The sequence below is a fragment of the Colossoma macropomum genome, unplaced genomic scaffold (assembly GCF_904425465.1).
Source record: "Colossoma macropomum unplaced genomic scaffold, Colossoma_macropomum, whole genome shotgun sequence".
Classification (NCBI taxonomy): domain Eukaryota; kingdom Metazoa; phylum Chordata; class Actinopteri; order Characiformes; family Serrasalmidae; genus Colossoma; species Colossoma macropomum.
In genome coordinates, this window is record NW_023494802.1 from 32644634 (window position 1) to 32666182 (window position 21549).

Genomic DNA, 21549 nt, shown 5'->3' on the forward strand with positions numbered 1-21549 from the left:
AAATTGCTAAAAACCTTTCCATGGATTAATTTCCATGGATTACCATTGTATGAAAAAGGTTGTTTTAGAGCTGGGAGAACTTTAAAATCTGCAGTACTCCAGGACCAAGCTTGGGAACAACTGCTGTACAGAAATCCACAACCTAACCTTTTCTCAAGATTAGCACCATAACTGTCTTTTGTTACATGATTAAATGTTACATGTAATCCTGTTGTTCTTCCAGTCATCTCGGACCCTGAGGCAGCTGCACTACATGAACTGGCCTGACCACGGCGTGCCTGACTCTATCCCATCCATCCTGGAGCTGTTGCAGGAAATGCGTATGCACCAGGAACATGATGATATACCTATCTGCATCCACTGCAGGTAAGCAACCCACAAGCCCTTGCTGAATGTTGAAAGAGCAGGCCCAAGTGAGGCAGAGGCTGTAATCGAGAATAAAATGTCCCCTTTTGGACGTTACACAAGAAGCAGACACTCTGTCTGCCCTTTTATGGTTTGGTCCCAAACACTATGTCGTAGTTACACAGGAAGTGTGTGTAGGTGGTTGACCAACAGCACACAATCACTTTAAACACAGGGCTGTGTTAACAAAGCCCAGTGTTTTGAGCAGAAGCAGAATTGTTTTCAAACAGTAGCAAGAATCTAACCTCATGTGAAATGCATTAGCAAGACTCTATGCTGAGGTAAAATACTTCAGAACATTAGCAGCTCTATGCTGAGGTAAAATACTCCAGAACATTAGCAGCTCTATGCTGAGGTAAAATGCTTCAGAACATTAGCAGCTCTATGCTGAGGTAAAATGCTTCAGAACATTAGCAGCTCTATGCTGAGGTAAAATACTTCAGAACATTAGCAGCTCTATGCTGAGGTAAAATACTTCAGAACATTAGCAGCTCTATGCTGAGGTAAAATACTTCAGAACATTAGCGGGATGCTATGCTAAGGTAAGATACTTCAGAACATTAGCAGGAGGCTATGCAGAGGTAAAATACTTCAGAACATTAGCAGCTCTATGCTGAGGTAAAATGCTTTAGAACATTAGCAGCTGTCTAACCTGGGGTACAATATTTCAGAACATTGTAAGAGTCTTACCTTGAGTGCAAAGGTTTACAATATTAGCAGGAATGTATCCTAGGGTAAAATGTTTCAGAACATTAGCAAGTGTCTAACCAGGGGTACGATATTTCAGAACTTTGCAGGACTCTAACCTTAGATGCAAAACTTCAGAACATTAGCAAGAGTTTATGCTATGTAAAAGTCTAATCTGGGGTACAATGCTTCAAAACAATAGCAGAAATCTAATCTTAGTTCTAGAACATTAGCAGGAGTCTAACCTAAGGTACAGTGCTTCAAAGTATTATCAGGAGTCTATGCTGAGCTAATTCACTTCAAAACATGGGGTCGGACCTGGGGTACAGTGCTTCAGAGTAGTTGCAGGAGTCTCCTAAAAATGCTTCAGAACATTAGCAGGAATGTACACTAAGGTAAAATGCTTCAGTACATTAGCAGAAGTCTATGCTAAGGTAAAATGCTTCAGAACATTAGCAGGAATGTACACTAAGGTAAAATGCTTCAGTACATTAGCAGATGTCTTTGCTAAGGTAAAATGCTTCAGTACATTAGCAGATGTCTATGCTAAGGTAAAATGCTTCAGAACATTAGCAGGAATGTACACTAAGGTAAAATGCTTCAGTACTTTAGCAGAAGTCTATGCTAAGGTAAAATGCTTCAGTACATTAGCAGGAGTGTATGCTGTGGTAAAAGACTTCAAAACAGTAGCAGGAATCAAACCTCAGGTGCAATGCTTCGGAACATAAGCAGGAGTCAAACCTGCTTCAGATACTTAAAAGCAGGTTGTAATGTGTAAATGTCATTATGCACTGTTATTGGACAAAGTTAATTTTGCATAGTCTCAGAAATAAAGGTATTAAACTGTAACTTTCCAGTTGCTGTCAGAGTGTAGCTGCTGTCACTTGGGTGGTGCTCTTAGGGATATGATGTAAGTACCTTTATTTAGCAAATGTAATTGTACCATATTCTGTTGCAATTACATTGCAGGTTGCCTTGTAGGTTGCATTGACCCTAGACAACCTGTAGTAACTTGGAGTTTCTTTATTTTATATTCAAAAAAGGTATCAAAGGGTGCACAAATGCACCTTTACCGTGGAAAAGTGAATGTAGTGCACCTTTAAAACTCATTTAAGGTGTACAATTTGACCTTAAAGAGGGTACATTTATATTTTTTGTACATTAGGGACAAAAATGTATCTGTGCAGTACCCAGTGTTCTGCAGGAAATCTACCAGGTGTAAATCTCTCAGTCTGACAAGGCTTTATAAAGGGAATTGAGCAACACTGCTAAATTACTTCTATGATTGGGCCTAATTTCCAGTTTTATTTTCTTCTTTTTCCCACTAGCTTAACAAGGACTAAAAACATCTAAAGACATCTAATGAAAAAGATGTTAAATTACTCATAGATGCCAAAGTCTAATATTACCTTGAGCATACATGGTTGTGGTTGTTTTGCCAACAATGGAGGCTGCTTAGGATTGTCATAGTAACATGCCAAAACAGACACTATCCACAAGGTTCCTTTATGAACTAGTGGAACCTAAGTCACCTGACACAGCCCCGGCTGTCTAGAAGGAAGAAGGCAAAGCTTTGGTCACAGTTTATGCAATGACACTGCATTGCTGACAAGTGCAGAAAGGAACTACCAAAAAATACGGCACACACTCTTACATCTGATCCAGAGACTAGGTAACAAGATAAGAAAAAAGATATAGAAGTCTTATGAGGCTTTTACAAAATTAAAAAAATCTAATTTTCATTCCATTATGTCACTAACATGTCAGATGATGCAAGTAAAACAGGCTTGCTTTTCTGCAATTTTTTGTCTATACTAACTGCAGTGCCATACAGAGGTGGTAGTAGCCTGGTTGTGTAGCAGGTGATCCCTTTGAGCAATGGGTCCTAGGTGTCCCTATGTTGCTCAGTTTCTGCAGGGAAGTCAGCATTTTTGAATGGTCACGCCTTCTGTCAGCGTCTCTCACCATTCTGCTGATTTCTGCTGATTCAGGAACAAGTTGACATGAGATTGTCATGATATCTCTCTTCAGAAGAACAGCTTATCAGTCATGTGTGCACTAATGCTAAGAGACTGCAGTATGTTTTGACTGTGTTCTTTATCTCTTCTTGCCTCTTTGGGGATTTGCAGTGCCGGCTGTGGAAGGACAGGAGCCCTCTGTGCCATTGACTACACTTGGAACCTATTGAAAAGACAAGTAAGAGCAGCCCCTGGAAGACACAGACTGTCACCATTTCACTGTCCACCAAATATGTGGTCGTTGCATATATTTACATACATGTGATAACTGGCAAAGATATAGATGAAGATTTCTCACTGGAAGTGATAAAGTTTTGGCCACAGTATTGTGCAAATGGCAGAAAACACATTTCATTTATTATCTTTTCAGCCAGAATTGCCATAAAAGTTGTTGATTTTGAAATATTTCTGAGGAGATTAGATATAAAATAATCCATTTGCATAGTTAAGGGTTATTAGGAGAAAATAGGACTCCTAACAACTGTGCAAGACCCAGTAGGCCACCAAAACTGCCCCTATCAGATAAACAGTACTACAAAGCTTTCATCTTTGAGAAAGAGGAGAAAATCCATCTCCACTCTTGCTTCAGATCTGAAAAATGATGTTTCTGTTCATCCTTCCACTGTAAGAAGTCAACTCTATTGGGCTAAAAGGAAGTGTAGCTGCCAAAAAACCTTTACTGAGAAAAGGAAATAGACAGAAATGAGCTGCTGGCAGTCTCATAACAGTGGACTAACCACCTCAGAGCCTAGCTCACCACCTCATCATTGAATGTGTTAGGGATTACTTGGATGGTGAGAAGCAGTAAATGCAACCTACTTCTAAAACTTTGGAGGTGTGAAAAATATCCCTGCAGATTTCTTTGAATTCCTAAAAAGAAGATGTATTAAAAGCAATGGCTGGACATACTGCAAAAATTAATATATTTAGTTGTTTAAGCTTCTGTGTAATGCTTTCCTGACATGAAAAAAAAGCTTGTGCAAAATGGCCATTGTAGCTGGAATTTGATTAAACAAAGGGTAATCTCTGATTTTTGCTCATTACCGGATGTCTAGATGTGGTGTTGAGGGATTTAAATGCCATGGGTTGTTGATTTATGTTTAGATAATACCGGAGAACTTCAGCATCTTCAACATGGTTCAAGAAATGAGGACACAGAGGCCTTCTGTAGTTCAAACTAAGGTAACACTACACGCCGTTCCTCCTCAGTCTGTCATTCTATAAATACCTTTAGATACTTTACACAAAAAGGCAGTAGATTGTGAACGTTCACAGTTGCATTTCCTTTTTCTTTTTTAAATAGTCTTTCATTGTTCCTCTTATAGGAGCAGTATGAACTGGTGTACAGAGCAGTTAAATTCCTGTTTGAGAAGTATCTGCAGATGATGGAGCCAAACACAAACCAAGATAAGGTGAGATGAAAAGAATGGAATTGAGCTGTTTGTGGTAAAAGCAGACACTTGGATGGTTTAGTGAAATGTAAAATTTGCTTAATCAAGATGTACTGCAGCCAAGACAAGTGTAGTGTCAAAAAGCTTTTTCATAAATACTTGCCCAGAATGTCTCTCACTGCACTAAAATAACATCCAGGCCTTCATTAAGGTTGGCCAGACTTGTCAGTGTGGTTTAGGACACAGTATAAATTGCCGCAAGCCATAAAAATTAACAAAACTTCACCGTGTAGCTGAACATTAGGTAGTGTTTGTTAGCTACGTTAGCCTCGCAGCTCCAGTTTAAAACTAAAGAAGCTTAATTTAGACACCAAAATTGCATTGGCTGATTGACTACAAAAGGGATCAAACCATTCCTTTAATTGTACTTCATATCCTATATAATTGTCCTATACATCCCTTCACATTAGAGATTGCGAATTGCTGACAGGTGTTAAATTGAACATAACTGTATAATCCACATAGAAATGCATCAGCAGCTTAATGGCATTCTCTTGACCAGATGCACACAATACCAAAGTCACCATATTACCAAGGTGTTGGCTAGAGTGGTGTAATACTCTGTTATTGGGCTGTTAAATGGAGGGAACCCATTCTCTGAAGTTACCAACTACTACTGAACACATTTTAGATTAGTGTGTGCTGAACAGACCTCATTGGCCAACATCAGTGCTGACCTTAGTAATGCACTTGTGGCTAAAGGGAATAAACTCCTAGCAGCAGCATTCTAACATCTAGTGAAAAAGCTTTGCAGAAGAGTAGAGACACTTACTGCAGCCAGATGCAGGGCTGTTTCATGTTATAAATGGTAGATGCAGTCGCTTCGGGCCCCCAAGCTACAGGGTCCCTGCAGGTATGTAATTTTTTTTATAAATATTGTTTAGGGAAAAGTGGGGCTGGTTGGCACAGGGGTTGGTTGGCATAGTGTCAGTACAGGGAGCTAAATTATTGAAACAATTTCAAAAATATATATTCAAAATCTTTTAGTTTTAGTTAGTAGAAATGGCAGGCTGCTGCATTCTACATATGATTTGAAATGACAGGTAATGCCTGCTAGACACACAAAGTAAACACAGAGTTTTGGCCTAATGTGGGTGGGGTTGGTTAACACATGTCAGCCTGCCCAAATGTTAGGCTATTGTCACATATTTTGTATTATATGCTGCATATATACTAAATAGCATACTAAGTAACACAAGTAGAATGCAGTAATTTACTATGTCACTGTTTATATTAAATTTAGAACCACATTTACAAAAAAGTTGGGACGCTGTGCGAAATGTAAATAAAAACAAAATGCAATGATTTGCAGATCATTTAAACCCTATATTTCATTGAAAATAGAACAAAGACAACATATCAAATGTTGAAACTGAGAAATTTTATTAGAAATTTTATCGTTTTTTGAAAAACATTTGTCCATTTTGAAATTGCTATTTTTCAAAAAACAATACAATTTCTCAGTTTCAATATTTGATATGTTGTCTTTGTGGTATTTTCCTTTAAAAATATGCTTTACATGATCTGCATATCATTGCGTCCTATTTTTATTTACATTTTGCACAGCATCCCAACTTTTTGGGAAATGGGGTTGTACATTAAAATTGTAACAAGCTGTTTTTACTTCGAAGCCATTCTATTGAATACAAGACAAGGAAAAATAAATTAAACATTCCTAACACTGAATTGAGTTAGATATGTTATGTACTCACCACTTAATGTTTAGAGGTGTGGTTTGTCTGAAATTAAAAGGTCAGATTATTCATGTTTGTTGCTTTATTCTTTCAAATTAAAGAATCGTAACGTTGTGTCAGTCATTCCCATAAAGTGCCAACCAACTCTGTTTTTTTTTTTTATTTGATTTATTTAGTCATGAATGCAATAATTACAATAAGTGGTTTCCAACCAGCCCTGCTGTCCCTTAAGTTAACCATGATATTGGCAAGACTTCACCGATAACTACGCTTCAGAAAAAATTAGGCACACTCCACTTATGTACACATAGTAATTTATTTGTATCAATTTAATTTACTTTAATTAAGTTGTTTTATTGTTTATTTATTTATCTAAAAAATGGGACACATACAAAAACCCAAATATTTACTATAACCTAATTCTTGCACAAATTAATTAATTAATTAGTCTATTCATTTTGTGAAGGAGACAAACCCCCATTAATTCCTTATCAGGGACTGGCAAATCATCATGTCAACCTAGGACCACATGTGCCGTTTGAATATATGTTTCTGCAGTTTTTGAAGCCGCAGTCATTCCTGAGTCATTGATTCATTCAACAGTATATCTTAATACCTATCAGGTTCCGTCAGCACCATCACCCATCCCTGAAGACAGTGATAGTGACCTGTCAGACCCGGAGCCAGTGATAGAGACCTGTCTGGACCCGGAACCAAAGCTTGGTGCAATGTACTACAGCCTGCAGCTAGGCTCTGAGCCCAGGTATGGTAGTCTTACATCCTATGCAGATGCTAGTGCTGAAAATGCTGATGTCTCCTGTGTTTTCTGGAACAAAATCCAAATTATAGGCTGTCGCAAGACATTTCATATGTAAATGTAAAAGTTTTACGCTAATTCCTGTGAAAAAAATGATTGCATAGGGTTGCATAGGGTTATTATATAACCTTATGCAGGCTATCTGATTTATAATTTCACAGGAATGAGGGTTGCTATTTGAATACATGTACATCCAAGCTAATATTATTGTCCATATGTTACTTTAGGTAGCTAAAAAAGGCATGTGTAGTTTGTTAAATAAATAAATAAATAAATAAATAAATAAATAAATATTATAAATGATTGATTGATATTGATATAAAATGACTGATTGATTGATTGATTGATTGAGTTATCTTGTACTTTTTAAAGAGTTGGGCAGAGCAATGCAGACTAGAACTGCAGTAAATGCATGAATGCATGTAACTTACAAGTTTTGCTGTCACAAACTGCATGTATATAAAGTAAAATGTCTGAAAACATATTGAGCATAATCCATCAAAGAATGTCGTTTAGTTTAACTATAACAATGGGCCTCATTCACCAACAATTCTTAAGAAGAAATTTCTTCTTAAATCCACTAAAACGGTTTTCACAAAGATTCACCAATGTTTTCTTTCAGAGCACAAAGGTGCAAACAGTTCTGGGATTTAAGAACATGTCATGAATCTGACATAGAGTTCTTCGTAGAGAATTTTCTCTAGCACAAATTTAAGAAAAGTTTTAGGAAGATATTAGTGAATATATTAAATCCAGTCTGGAGAAGTGAAAGTACACCTTAGTTAGCTCTGTGCTAACATTATATAGTGAATCCCATAAAATGCTCTAAAAATTAGCACTATGGTAAACATAGAACAAACATCCACTTATAGCAGCTCTCTCACTGACGAACTTAGAATGCAGTGATGTAGTCTGGTTGGTTCTGTCTTCTTCACAGGTATCGCATACAGGATCTGTCCAACCATGTCGTGCCAAATGTCATCTCACAGCAGCTGTCCTATTCACCTCCACTTAGCCCACAGGTCCTCACCCCTAATGCAGTGGCGGGCTGGGCTGTGTCTACAACAGCCCCAGTGTCCACCAACTCAACTTCAATGCGGCAAACAGATTTTGGACACTATGTGTCCGAAATACCTGAACCTGTAATGAGGCACCGAGCTGATGCTATGAGTGCCAGTGTTCCCATCAAACCACCACGGCCAAAGGAGTCGAGCCTTAGTCAGAGACCTTTGGACCAGCCAGTTTTGAACAATGTCTCCCATTCTGCAGCACCACACCAACAACCACCAATACAAAAACCAGTGCCAAGCCAGAGGCTTCTGGAGCAAACAGTGATGAACAATTCTGTAGCACCACACCAACCACCACCCATACAGCAGCCTAACCCAGCCCAGAGGTCTCTGGAGCAAACAGTGATGACCAGTGCTGTAGCACCACAGCAATCACCACCAGTACAGAAACCCATGCCAAGCCAGAAGCCTCTGGAGCAAACAGTGACAAGCAATGCTGTAGCACCACACCAACCACCACCCATACAGCAGCCAAACCCAAGCCAGAGGTCTCTGGAGCAAACAGTGATGACCAGTACTGTAGCACCACAGCAACCACCACCAGTACAGAAACCTGTGCCAAGCCAGGGGCTTCTGGAACTAACAGTGATGAGCAATGCTGTAGCACCACACCAACCACCACCCATACAGCAACCAAACCTAAGCCAGAGCTCTCCGGAGCAGGCAAGGATGAGCAATGTTTCTCCTGCCATAGGTCAACTCCAGCCTCCTGAGATAAAATCCCTCTGTCTTACTGTGGAGGATCCATATTTCGGCCCAGACTCTCCAGTATCCGTGGACAGTTTCTGTTCTTCATCGGATGACATAACAGCCGTGGATAAGTCTCAAAAGTGGTCTCAAAATCCCTGTTTCAGTGGCCCTGTTTTGACTCTTAATGACCAGCCTCTTGAACCACCAGCACTGGAGGAAAATACAGGTAAGAATGCAGTCATACATGCTATTTCTGTTTACCTATTTCAGAGGTTTTTTACAGAATGATTTTACATGAACCAATGTAAAGTGTTGGTTTTCAAACCAGTCCTCAGGGACACTCCAGACGGTCCATGTTTTTGCTCAAACCCAACTCGCAAAATATTGGAATAGACCAGCTGGGCGTCCCAGAGGACCAGCTTGAGAACCACTGGTGTAAAGTATAACGCTAAAGCAGTTAGTTTTATGCTTGTTTTATTAAAATTTTGTTGTGAAGGTCTACCCAATGAAACTGTACTAGCCAAGTTCTTTAAAAATTAAAGTGCCGTAAATGTTCGCTGACATGGAAGAACCGCTTTTAGGTCCCTGAAGTATATTGATATATTTGAGTAAGAGATTATAGAACCTAAACATAAGCTTCTATACTAATTATATTTTTAAAGAACCCTTCACCTTTGCTAAGAACCAGTTAGGATCTTTATTTTTAGGAGTGCAGTTAAGGAGAAGAAGGCTAAAAATTACTGTGCTAAAAATGTTGTTGTGTTTGTGGTCAGGTATGACTTCACCATCATCTGATAGAGACTGTCCTCCTCCTCTACCAGAGAGAACCCCAGAATCCTACATTCTGGCTGATGAAGGTTAGTTGTAGTGCTCCACTGTGATTTGTTATGTTTTGGCACATTTCTTGTGCTGGATTTGTTTCATTCTTGGGATGCCGTAGTAAGCGGAACACTGCTGTTTGTTTGCTGTATGCAGTTCTCTAGTGGGAAAAATGTAATCACTACTCTAGCGACCTTGACTCATTTGTAGGCGTAGGTTCAGCTATTGGAATATTTTTGTAAACAGCTGGATCTGTCCAAGATTCCAGTCCAGCGCCAGAGGTCCAAAACTAAATTCAAAGAGCTCAGGAAGTTTATGGTTTTAGTTTAGCCTTGTCAAAGCGTACAGCCAAACATAATTTAGATGCCACGTCAGGAAGAGAATTTACAGCATAGATCAGCACGGCCCAAAGTAAGGCCCTCAGGCCAAACTTGGACTGTTTGATTAGGCCCACCAGAACATTAGCCTAACCCCACATACATATTTTTGTACTATATAACTTTAAATTATAATCTTTCTTTTAATCTTATATGTTTGAAGTATTTTAGTAACAAAATATAGAGTAACGTTACAAAATACAGTACAAAAGTGCACCTTTCATTCATTTAACCTCCATTCAAAATTGCCATTAACTATAAGTTATTGATTGTTCAGGAGATATTATGAGGAGATTAGATATAAGATAATCCACTTGCACAAGGAAGGAGAAAGTAAAATAAGTGAAAAAACATTCATAAAATGATTTAAAAAATACAGAGAAAACTGAACTCCTGACAAGCGTGCAAGATCTGTTAGATCACCAAGACTTTCCCCATCAGATAAACTGTACTTGAAGCTTTCATCTTTGAGAGAATGAAGACAAATCAAGCTCCACTCTTCCTTCAGATTTGAAAAAATCCACAGATGTTTCTGTCCATCCTTCCAATGTGAGAAGACTACTCAACACTATGAGCTTTAAAGGATGTGCAGCTGTCGAGAATTCCTTACTGAGAAAAGGAAACAGACAAAAAAAGAAGAAAATTTGCACTAGAACACTGAAACTATTATCTGAGATGTGGAGGAAGTTTTCTGGACTAATGAGTCTAAATTTCTAATTAGAATCACAAATATGCATGCAACCAACTTGTAAGACCGAACTTTGGAGGAGTGGAAAAAGATTTCTTTGAAAAACTGAAAGCAAAAAAAGGAACCTGTAATAAAGGCAAAAGGTGGACAAACAAAATACTGAACATTTGTATATTTAGTTGTTAAGGCTTCTGTGTGTGTATATATATATATATTTTTTTCTTTTTGTACCTCAAACTACCACAAACATTGCATTTTGACCGCCAAGACAGAAAGGTGGTATAATTATATATTAGACAATGACTTTTTCCACACAGCATGGTGTCCATTAACAATGAAACTAAGTGTTAAAATATTCGCTATGTCCTTATAAAAGCACCATGATTTCATCATTAAAACTGAGATTTAAGAAGACTTTATTTGGTGGTAGTCTTGCTACACTTTGGTGTTCATTTCATTCTCTATAAGAGACTAACGGATACATATCAACACTGTCATATCGAAACCATAAGTATTTTTGTCTTCATCATTTGAATACTTATAGTATGTGAATGTTTTTTGAGGAATGGACTAATATAGTTCAAAATTACTTGTCAATTAAAAGTTAAAAACATTTTTCCTTCTCCTACAAAGTTACAATTTCAGAGATATATGTTTTTTTAGGACATCAATAATATTGAGAATATGCCCCCCCCACCCGCAGAGGTAACATTTAAATGAAGCATCATGCTCAGGTAAAAAACTGCCGCCTGAAAATCAAGGCCATGTGCTTCAGTATTTAATTTTATCTTAAATTAAGCTCAGTATCAAAAATAGTCAAAACAGTGAACTGAGGTGAACGCTACCCACTGCATTGCACATATTTAATTCCCCAGAAAAAACACAGTGCCCTTTTTCACTTCCTCTCATTTGCCAGTTAAATTTCAGTTCATGTAAGCAAGACAATGGATTTAAGTTTCAGCTCCTTCTCCATTCATCTTTAGAAATGGCGTAACTCTGTCCTGTAATGACGCTAGCTTAATCTTCATTTCAGTCTCCGGTTCTCTACATTGATTAATCTCAATGCACCGTCTTTTAGTCACAGATAACACTTCGGTTAGCCAGAATTTGGTGTTGATCATCCCGCCTGAAACTGCCTCTGAGACAGTGAATGGAGGTAAGTGGCTAAAAACACAGGAGAAACTTTGAAAACTGAAACTAAGTCACTGCCCTATCTCATGGGTCTTGTCAAAGCAGTAAGAGCCCTATTTCCCTGCAGGAAGCCCACCCTCTCCAGCGCCCCCTCTGCCTGAGAGAACGCCAGAGTCCTATGAATTGGCTACCGATGAAGGTAGGATAGTACCAGATCTTGTAAAATGCTACATGTTGCTAAAAAGATTGCTGATTTCTTAAACACAAAAACCCAGACATTTTCTGATCACTTGGTTCTTAATCACACAACTTACATAATGTCTGATGGAAACTGACTTTATTAACCATTCATTTTTAACCCGCCCCATATTGTGAAAGAAACTACAAACTACAGCTGATGTGGCCTGAGTAAGTGGGTTATATAGACATATAGCTCAATAGTTTATGCTTGAAACGGGAGCTTTATGTGTACACTTACATTACATGTGCAGGGATAAAACTTCATCTTAAGCAGGCTTAAACTGAGCACAATAAGCTTTAGGCTAAAACAAACTTTAGTTTTTGAACGTATCTCTGCTGAAAAAAAACCCATAGAAACCATTAAGTGTTTCTTTTGGTTTCTGATGGTTTTTTCACGTGTTTTGGCTTATAGTTTAACTGGTTACCAATGGTTAATTTGTATATTGGCAACAGTATCCCTTCCTGAATGGTAATATGCCTGGCGACACATAAATCCAGCACAAATAGTCACTGTTTACATCAGAGACGTTATAAATGAGGAGACCGGCCACTGATTGAAATACGAATGAGAACGCTCGTAGCGGCCTGTATGTGACTCACACTTCAGTTCCTCACTCTCCTAAGTACATAACTTACATATTACTTTTATAGTGGTTACCGAACTATTCATAGGTGCTTCTGAATAATAAGTCTTCAAGTTCTCGACTGCGGTTTAAGGGGTTTTTGCTCAATGAGTGAAAAGGAGATCATGTACCTGTGTTTATCTTCTAACAGATTTAGTGCAGAATGCAGTACAAGAGAAGCCCCAGCAAACTGTGCTCCGAGTTGGGAAGTCCTCTGAATGGTCTGGGAATTCAAACTCAGACTCAGACATTATGAGAACCTGGTCCAGGAGCAAGGTAAGCAGTCACTGAGATTTACTCCACCCTCATGATAAGTTATGTGAGTGGTCTTACGAGCACAGTGCTGCGTTCCACTTTTGGGGAGTATTTGCAAAGCTGACAGGGTTTCAAGTGTAATACAGTACTGACAAGACATTACTCTCTTGCTGGTGTCCATTTAGAGACTGTAGCTCTTGTCATGAACAATTTCTGTTAGCCATCCTGTAGTCTTTCATCAGCAGACTGGTCCACTCTTGATGGACCAATCTCAATCTGACAGTGACACTGATGTTTGTGAAAACTCTAACACTGCTGTACCCATCACACACACTATCAGACCACTACTGTGTAAGTGTCACTGCTGTGCTGAGAATCGTCCACCCAAATAATATCTGTGGAATAAGGGTTTGTGGATGTGTCTAAATGCGTAACTGAGATGGTGAACTTTTTTTCAAAAAACTAAAAGTAAGTCTCCTGAAAAGAATGGAAGCTGTAAGAAAGGTAAAGGGTGGACTATATACTGAAAAAGTTTTATAAGATATTATATTTAGTTGTTGAGTCTTTTGTGCGATTTTTGGTTAAATATATGGTTTCCATTTTTTCCTGATAGTGAAAAATCAATAACTTGGCCGTTTTACTGGCATTAAATTAATTAAAGGGTGATCTTTGGCTTACTGTAGGTGTTTCTAATAAACCTGCTAATAAATATTTTTCTCCTTACAGAGTTTAAGAGCTAGATTGACAGTGTCACTTCATGGTAAGTCCGTCAAATACGTATCTCAGCTCAATATCAATACAAACTTCATGCTAAACAACCTTTTATCTACAATTATCTTTTACTTTACAACAAATCTTGAAATGGGATCATAATCAAAGACAACAAAATCAACAGCAAGAACATTATTTTGACAACACAAACTCACATGAACGCTAACATGAGTGTTCCGTCTCCCTTCCCCTCAACCCACCCAGTTCCAGCTCACATTCAACCTCTCGCTCCTCTTGAAAGACCTTCAGAAGGTAACAAACATCTCTACATCTGTATACATTTTAATGTATCCATCTCCCAGCTGTTTACGCACAATCCCTACAGTTAAACAGTTTACAGGCTTTAGCTACTTCTGATGGTAAGTGGCTAGAAGCAAGGCAGTTTGCAGTTTTTGTATTTACAAAGCAAAAAATCACATCAATCAGTCAATTCCTGCTCAGTGAAATAGAAAAAGTGCACTGGAGCAGGAAGCACTCAGTCTTCTTGACATGTTGCTTTTGATTAAACTAATTCCATGATCAGCTAACAAATTGTACTGCACTTTTAAGGAACTGTTTCGGGCTCTGTAAATATCAGCCAGCCTGCAACCCAACAGTTTTCTTTCCAGACAAGCTGGTAATCACCTGTATATGAATTTAAATAAAAGCATTTATTATTTTTTTTATTTCTCAGTTTTGACTCAGGATCCTCCACCATGTCTCACTCCTCCTCTGCCTGCACGGCCTTCAGAGTCATGTGGTGGTATATTTCCATCTAAATCAACATTCTGTAGTCTAATCTGAAACATTCCATACATGTAAATGTGTTCTCACAGCACTCTTGCTCAAATTTCATGTTTCTTTTTTCTCCAGCGAGTCCGGCGTCCCTCACCCCTCCACTCCCTAAGAGAACCCCAGAGTCCTTCATCCTGGACACACAGGAAGGTACACTGAGGTCAAATTGATCCAAAACAGTGTCCAGTAGTCCACTGTAACCTCTATATTGTAGTAGCCATATAGATTAGAGACAGGGCTAAGCAGTGGTGAACGTTTCTAACGTGTAACGTGTAAAATTCTCACTCAGTTGAGGATTACTTCATATGTTTATGAAGGGTAAAGTAGGGATGAGCAAATGAATCTCAAGTGTTCACACGTCCAGTATTGATGTTTCCTTTTACAGCCACCGTTGATAAATATATTTTTTTTAACCTGTAATTTTAGTATCGTCACTACTGAGACAAAACCTTGTATCTCCATTTTTTGTCGAATTTTATTCCCTTATGTGAACATTTTATCATGAATAGGTCAATGCAAATTATCCACAAATACTTAGAATCATATCTTGTTACCTTAACTTTTATAAAGTGTTCTGCTGTAAAATTACCATTTTGGCTATGTTGTGACAACAACCATGTATTAATAATTGTATTAATGCAATCAAATGCATATTTGATGCTAAAAAAATCAGAAAAAATTCTTTCGCAAATGAATGTGAAGGACAGGAGCACACAAGGCCATTTCTAAACCTTTGCGGACCATATGTGACATCCTACTGGGGGGCTGGCTACCCACCCCAGTAGATATGTCGTTAATTTTCATCAGGAAAACAATTTAAGTGCTAATGTAGCATTAAATAAGTATATATGAGAAACTGAATGCATAAATAAAATAAATAAATAATAATTCAAATAAAATAGTAAATACTGCTTATTTGTGGAGCCACTTGGTAGTTTGAGGTCTCTAAGCAACTGCTTCTTCTGCTTATAGGCCTAATATTAGGTAACTTGAATTAACTAACACTGGTAAATACTTGAAACATGTTATTCTATGAGCCAGCACAGTTTTACATTAACAAGTGTGTAGGCATATACAGGCTAGATATGTTAGTTAAGACTACACTGAAGAATTGATCAACTTCAAGACTCCAAAACGATAACTTTATAGGAGAAAGCAACAGTATTCTTTCCTTTTAATGTAAGTTAGTTCTATTGGTCCTTCACCATACTAGCCTTAATATTATGTAGAATTAGATTAAAAAGAAAGTCAGTGGCTTTGGCCATCTCAACTATGAAGTTCTCTGAGAACTTTCTTTTCTCGTTTCCTGCAGAGCAGAGCAACAACGCCCCCTGTCAGTCATCTGATATGCTGCACCAAAGGCAGCGGCTAGGCACCTCGTCTGAGTGGGCAGGGAACACCCAGACCAGGACGTTCCTAGACGTCATGAGCAGAAGCAAAGTGATTCACACTTCTCCTCTTTTCCATCGCAAGAAACTCATTCTGTTCACTGTAAACTAAGACACAGTCACCCTGCTAAAGGAACACCCAGACACTTAGTAACACTTAGTAACACTTAGAGTTTCTGGTTGTGGTTAAAGAATCAATGATATGGAAAAAAAATGCAGAGAACGACATTTCTGTTCACATCTCATGTGAGAGAGTCAAAGGAAAGCCACCAAAAGAGCTCTAGGGCCAGTTTCACAACAGCACTGTAGCATAACGGTAACCACATGTTCTGTTTGATTATCGCTTTCAGCTCTTTTCTCTCCCACTTAAGATCATTTTAACTTTGTAAGTGTCCAGCAAGTTTGGATTTTGACTACAACCCCCTCCAGTACTGGTTCATGGCAGATAGTACTATCTATATCTATCTATCTATCTCTCTCTCTCTCTCTCTCTCTCTCTATATATATATATATATATATATATATATATATAGAGAGAGAGAGAGAGAGAGAGAGAGAGAGAGAGAGAGAGTACGTGTGTGTGTGTGAGTGTAACACCCCAAAATGCAGTCTGAAAAAGATCACTTTGAGCTAAATTCCGCTTCAGTAATGACTCACACAGGCCAGCTGTTTGATGCTGTATAAGCTAATGTGTGTGTGTAACTGTTTTCCAACAGAGTGTTAAAGTGAGAAGTTCAAAAAAAGGTAAGCATTTGCACTGAATCCCTCCTTCCTTTTATAGTAGATTATTGTTCAGACAGCGTTACACCACACAGCAGATGTTGCATTGCTCTTAGTGTACTTAAGTAACCTTTGTTAAGCCCTTTTGCTTCAGTTGAATAGTTCTGTCCTTTAAACTTTAGCCTTCCTTTATGAAATGGTCTATACAGTCCTAAACAAAAGTTTGAACACCCCCAGTCAAATCACAATCCCTGTTGATTTTTGAAATAAAAAATAAGTAAACACATCCTCTAGAGGGAACAAACTTACCTATGTTTTTTTTGCAGATTTTAGTGCACAATATCTCTTTATTCACTGAGTTCAACATACTGGAAAAAATAATCCATAAAATGTAAAATATAACCTTTGCACAAGGGCACCCAATCTATATGAGCTTGTTGGACATTTCATTGCACAACTATGGGCATTAATATAGAGACACCCCCTTTGTGGCTATAACAGCCCCCACTCTTCTGAGAACACTTTTTCACAAGATTTTGGAGCGTGTCTGTGGGAATTTGTGCCTATTCAGACAGTCGACATTCCAATTCATCCCAGAGGTGTTCAGTGGGGTTGAGGTCAGGCTTTGTGCAGGCCACTCTTCACCAAACCCGTCAAAGCATGTCTCATGCTCACTTTGTGCAGTCATGCTGAAAGAGAAAAGGGCCTTCTCCAAACTGTTGCCACAAAGTTGGAAGCATATAATTGTCTGAAAAGTCTTTGTATGCAGCAGCATTACATTACTAAAACTAAAGGGTCTAGCCCAAACACTTAAAAACAGCCCCAAATCATTATCCCTCCTCCACTAAACTTTACAGTTGACACTATGCATTCCGGTAGGTAGCGTTCTCCTGGCATCCATCAAACTCAGGTTCATCCATCAGACTGCCAGATAGTGAAATGTGATTTATCACTCCAGAGAACGTTTCCACTGCTCCAGAGTCCAATGGCGGTGTGCTGTACACCATTCCAGCCAAATGCTTGGCATTGCACAGGGTGATTTTAGGCTTGCGTGCAGCTGCTCAGCCATGGAAACACAATTCATGGAGCTCCTCATGCACATTTGTTGGGCTGAAGTTGCAGCAACTTGGGAAAGATTAAAAACATTATTACAAACCTTTGACTTACCCATAAGGGAAACTTAATACCGTGCAGAGCGCTGTAAACATTATCATTTTTACAGAATGAGTAACTTCTGACCTCTTCCACCATTCATAATACATAATATTATGTTGACGTTAGGAAGGAAAATGCTAATTTCTAAGCCTCTGGAGGAGTGTGTATGTGATGAGCTATTGTGTTAACTCTTGCAGAGTCTTCATCTCTAGCTCCTCTGTCCACTGCCGCCGCCACAACCACGGTTACAGCACAGAGAGGTAACTGACAGCACAGTCGCACAACTCCTATAAAACATACATCACTGTAGAAACACTGTCAATTTAAAGTGTGTTGGTCCAGCAGGAGAGCAGCAGCCAGTGGACGGGCAGACTTTCTGTCCCCGCCAGACCAGTGGCGAACCAACCAGACGCAGCTACTGAGAGGACATCACTGGCCAAAAAATCCAGGACAAAGGTTTATCTCTTACACTTTTTTAGTTATTAACTGTGGTATTGGTCTGAACTCAGAACAGCTCAATTCACATGTGATCCTTTATGAAATGACCCAGTGCATCATGTTTGAATTCATTTCAGTTATACGATTCAGAATAATTCATAAAAATACACTGAAGGGAGTACATATTAGTGGAATATAAATAATATACCAATAAGCTTTTTTGTTATGTTTGAAAATACTCAAGATATGATGAAATGAGTGCATACTTACTGTATAATACTTGTAAAACAATCAGCTCTAATTGATTCTAACCTTCAGAATCAATGCAGCTGAATCCACTGCTTTCAGATTGATGCCTTTTTCCACTCTCAAAAGTTTCTGTTTGTTACCTATTGGTACGTGTGGGGAAAATATAGTCATTAGTGTCTTGCACACTAGATACACACCACCTATATTATGCGATTATACTACAGTGTATATGACTTCATCAGACTCTTTTTCTGTTCATGCAGAGTTTGAGGTTTTTGAAAGGAAGAAAAAGTGAGTATTGTGGCAACGATTCACATGACAATCACTGTTTTTTAAAAACAAAATGTTAAGATGTCTATAATGTGAGAGAAATTTTGTATTCTTTAAACACTGCAGCACTGTCCTTACTTATGAAGCACACTGTTCGTCTTTAATTTCACTGAAAAGATATTCTTCACGCCTGTGGCACCTAAATCTCTTTTTCTCCAAGTGCCACTGCCTTTTATGACCATTGTCCATTTTTGCAATTAGCTTTTAACTGTTAGCTACATACGTGTGGTTAAACCTGTGTGTTAGTGACGATTGTGCCATAGATTTTTAAAAAGCGTATAGTATGAGTATGTTTTGTTTAAAAAAGTATTTGAAAAATCTTAAAAGGGAAATGTTTCCTCTCTTCTTGAATGAGGGGATTTTGGCAACCTTCTGGTGGGCCAAACCAAATGTCCTCACTTTGGGCAGCCCTGTTCTTGGTTATATATTATTATTACTATTATGCTTGCAGCAAAGGCAGCTCCACCTTCTGCTGCTCCTGCTGCTCCACCCAGTGCTGCTATTGGAGGATTCAAATTTGGTAAGGTTCCTCTGCTCATCATACAGCCATCTGCACTCCTAAAACCATCAGTGCATCAAGGAATGACGTACAGCACCATGCAAGGCCTGTATGCTGCCACAGGGTGGTGCTGTTGTGGGTTAAATTCAGTAAAAGCCCTCACTCAGCACGCTGAGCTCCACAACTACCCAATATGACATAGGTGTTTTTGTGTTTAACCCATATTTCAGACATATATCTATATGTATTTAGTTAAATGTAGTGAATACTTAGTAAATATCTAGGTTTTCCTCTTAAAAACAAATTTTATACTGTTAGTGATGATCTCATACTGCACTAGAAGTGTATTTTTTTTTTGTACTTTCAAAACAGTGTATTTTATTTAGATTTCATAGTTGCAGTATTTTGTAGTTTATTTTCATACATTTACATGTTGTATTTTTGTCTAGCCCCACTGTACCTGACATCATGTTTTTTAATCCCCTCCTCCACCAGGCTTTGGGACACGCTTTGGGAAGCCCAAAGGGCCAAGAACCCATCCGGAGACGTGGGTGTAAGAACGAGCTGGGACAGGAAGTGCCTCATAGCGTTTGGGGAGGGCTCCTGAGCACAGCTGCTTCCATCAGCCTTTCAGACAGTGCAACGCCAGCAGCGAAGAGTCTTCAGTTAGGCCTTGAAGACCAACCAGCCTAAAGAAGCTATTCTGCCTTGCAGAACACAGCGTGTAATGTGGTTACAGGCTGCACAACATGGACAAAATAATACCATAAGGGGGGGGGGTACATATAGAATCTAGATGACTCCAATGTGCATCATTTTAACATAAATAAATACAGTTTTGTCTTTGTTTATATTTTTTTGGCAACAACTGTTGATATCCTGTTTTATCTATGTGGAAATGTACACATTTGAATCAAGTGAATGTAAGGCATCATGTCTTTGAGTACATATTGCAGTGTGCACTAGTGAATCCTTGTGATTCAGGACTGGCCACTGTTATTTCAGAGCAAAATGATTTGTTTATTGGATCAACTGAAACGGAGCTAGATTAACAGTGATTAGTCAGGATGCTCACAGCACATAATAATAAAAATGCGGGATTTGTTAGAAGGCTAAGTTCCATATTACAGCCTTCTGTTTTATCGGTATTGCAAAGGCCGATATCACTGTAATGATGAATTGCGCAGCCCTAGTTTGCTACTGATTGGGTCTATTTTGATCTGATTAGGATCAGCCTATATTATGTGAAGGACTGCCACACTGCTGTTTTTGCATATTTGGTACAGCTTTCTCATAAAACTGAAAGTAAAACAAATTGCACAACTATTTCTCTATGCCTGTTACATGCTTAGCAGACTACCTGTTTGTTGTATATATGAGCCAAAGCTCAAAAAGCTCCAGTGGACTTCTGTATGACAACTATGCACAAAATATTTTGTATTGTATTTAGAAGACAGATGAAAATGTACTTTTGTTTTACCCCGTTTTCTCATGTGTAATGAAACACTGTTGTAATTTGGTGAACCTGGCTTTGTTTGTGAAGCACAGGTGTGGCGCAATCACCAAAGCGAGTGCCTGGAACAAATGGAAGCACGTTAGCGGTGACAGAGTAATAGTTTTTGTCATTTGGGACAAACTCTGCGAGGACCGCTTTGCTCTCTATTAGACCTGCGTAATAAACCACAGGCAACATGAACAACTTTCTCATTCTGAGGCTAACAGAAAAGCACAATCTGTGTCAGCATCCTTGTTCATTTTGTTTCGTTATAAAATGAAAACATTCGATGGCATGATGGACGTACATTAGAGAGCACATAATGAGCGAACAGAAAGGGGTAATATGCTGTTAGGACACAGGCTGAACCACCAGAGACATTTCTCCCACCCCTTAACGAGGAACCCAGCAAAGGATATGTAGTTGTAGGGAGTCGTTTCTTACACTGGAGAGCCTTTGGTACCAAATCATTGTCTACACCACAAAGATGTTTTATTTAAAACACACACACACACTTTTTTTTTTTTTGAGTGGACTGTACTGTCAAACTTGTGCTTTTTTGGACTTTGTAATGTATTTATGCGCTGCTGAAATGTTCAAACTGGTGTCCTTTTCAGAAAAATAAAACTTTGGTACACTCATAAAATGATTTATTTTAAAAAAATACAGAAAAAGTCTATGCATTCCATTGTATGTTTTTATACACATGATTAAGAGTATCCACATAACCGTTCTATTAAATGTCACTGATTATTTACAAAAGAC

At 38.5% G+C, this 21549-nt stretch overlaps 1 protein-coding gene across 5 annotated transcripts in view; it reads left to right on the forward strand.

The window, feature by feature from the left end:
- The window catches only part of ptpn22 (protein tyrosine phosphatase non-receptor type 22), a 37560-nt gene extending 16014 nt beyond the window's left edge, over positions 1-21546 (forward strand). Inside the window, exons 8-28 of one of the 5 annotated variants that reach the window (XM_036591343.1) lie at positions 224-366; positions 3222-3288; positions 4215-4292; positions 4436-4522; positions 6879-7018; positions 8010-9058; positions 9606-9689; positions 11795-11872; positions 11975-12046; positions 12862-12986; positions 13692-13725; positions 13941-13988; positions 14410-14478; positions 14589-14660; positions 15823-15950; positions 16615-16642; positions 17971-18033; positions 18103-18229; positions 18724-18751; positions 19242-19310; positions 19785-21546. In XM_036591343.1, coding sequence (XP_036447236.1) covers positions 224-366; positions 3222-3288; positions 4215-4292; positions 4436-4522; positions 6879-7018; positions 8010-9058; positions 9606-9689; positions 11795-11872; positions 11975-12046; positions 12862-12986; positions 13692-13725; positions 13941-13988; positions 14410-14478; positions 14589-14660; positions 15823-15950; positions 16615-16642; positions 17971-18033; positions 18103-18229; positions 18724-18730 — 2499 coding nt within the window. In that variant the 3' untranslated portion in view covers positions 18731-18751; positions 19242-19310; positions 19785-21546. Of the gene's footprint in view, positions 1-223; positions 367-3221; positions 3289-4214; positions 4293-4435; positions 4523-6878; positions 7019-8009; positions 9059-9605; positions 9690-11794; positions 11873-11974; positions 12047-12861; positions 12987-13691; positions 13726-13940; positions 13989-14409; positions 14479-14588; positions 14661-15822; positions 15951-16614; positions 16643-17970; positions 18034-18102; positions 19311-19784 lie in introns of all 5 variants that reach the window. The other 4 variants (XM_036591344.1, XM_036591345.1, XM_036591342.1 and 1 more) reach the window with 4 other exon arrangements.
- The last annotated feature ends 3 nt before the right edge of the window (positions 21547-21549 follow it).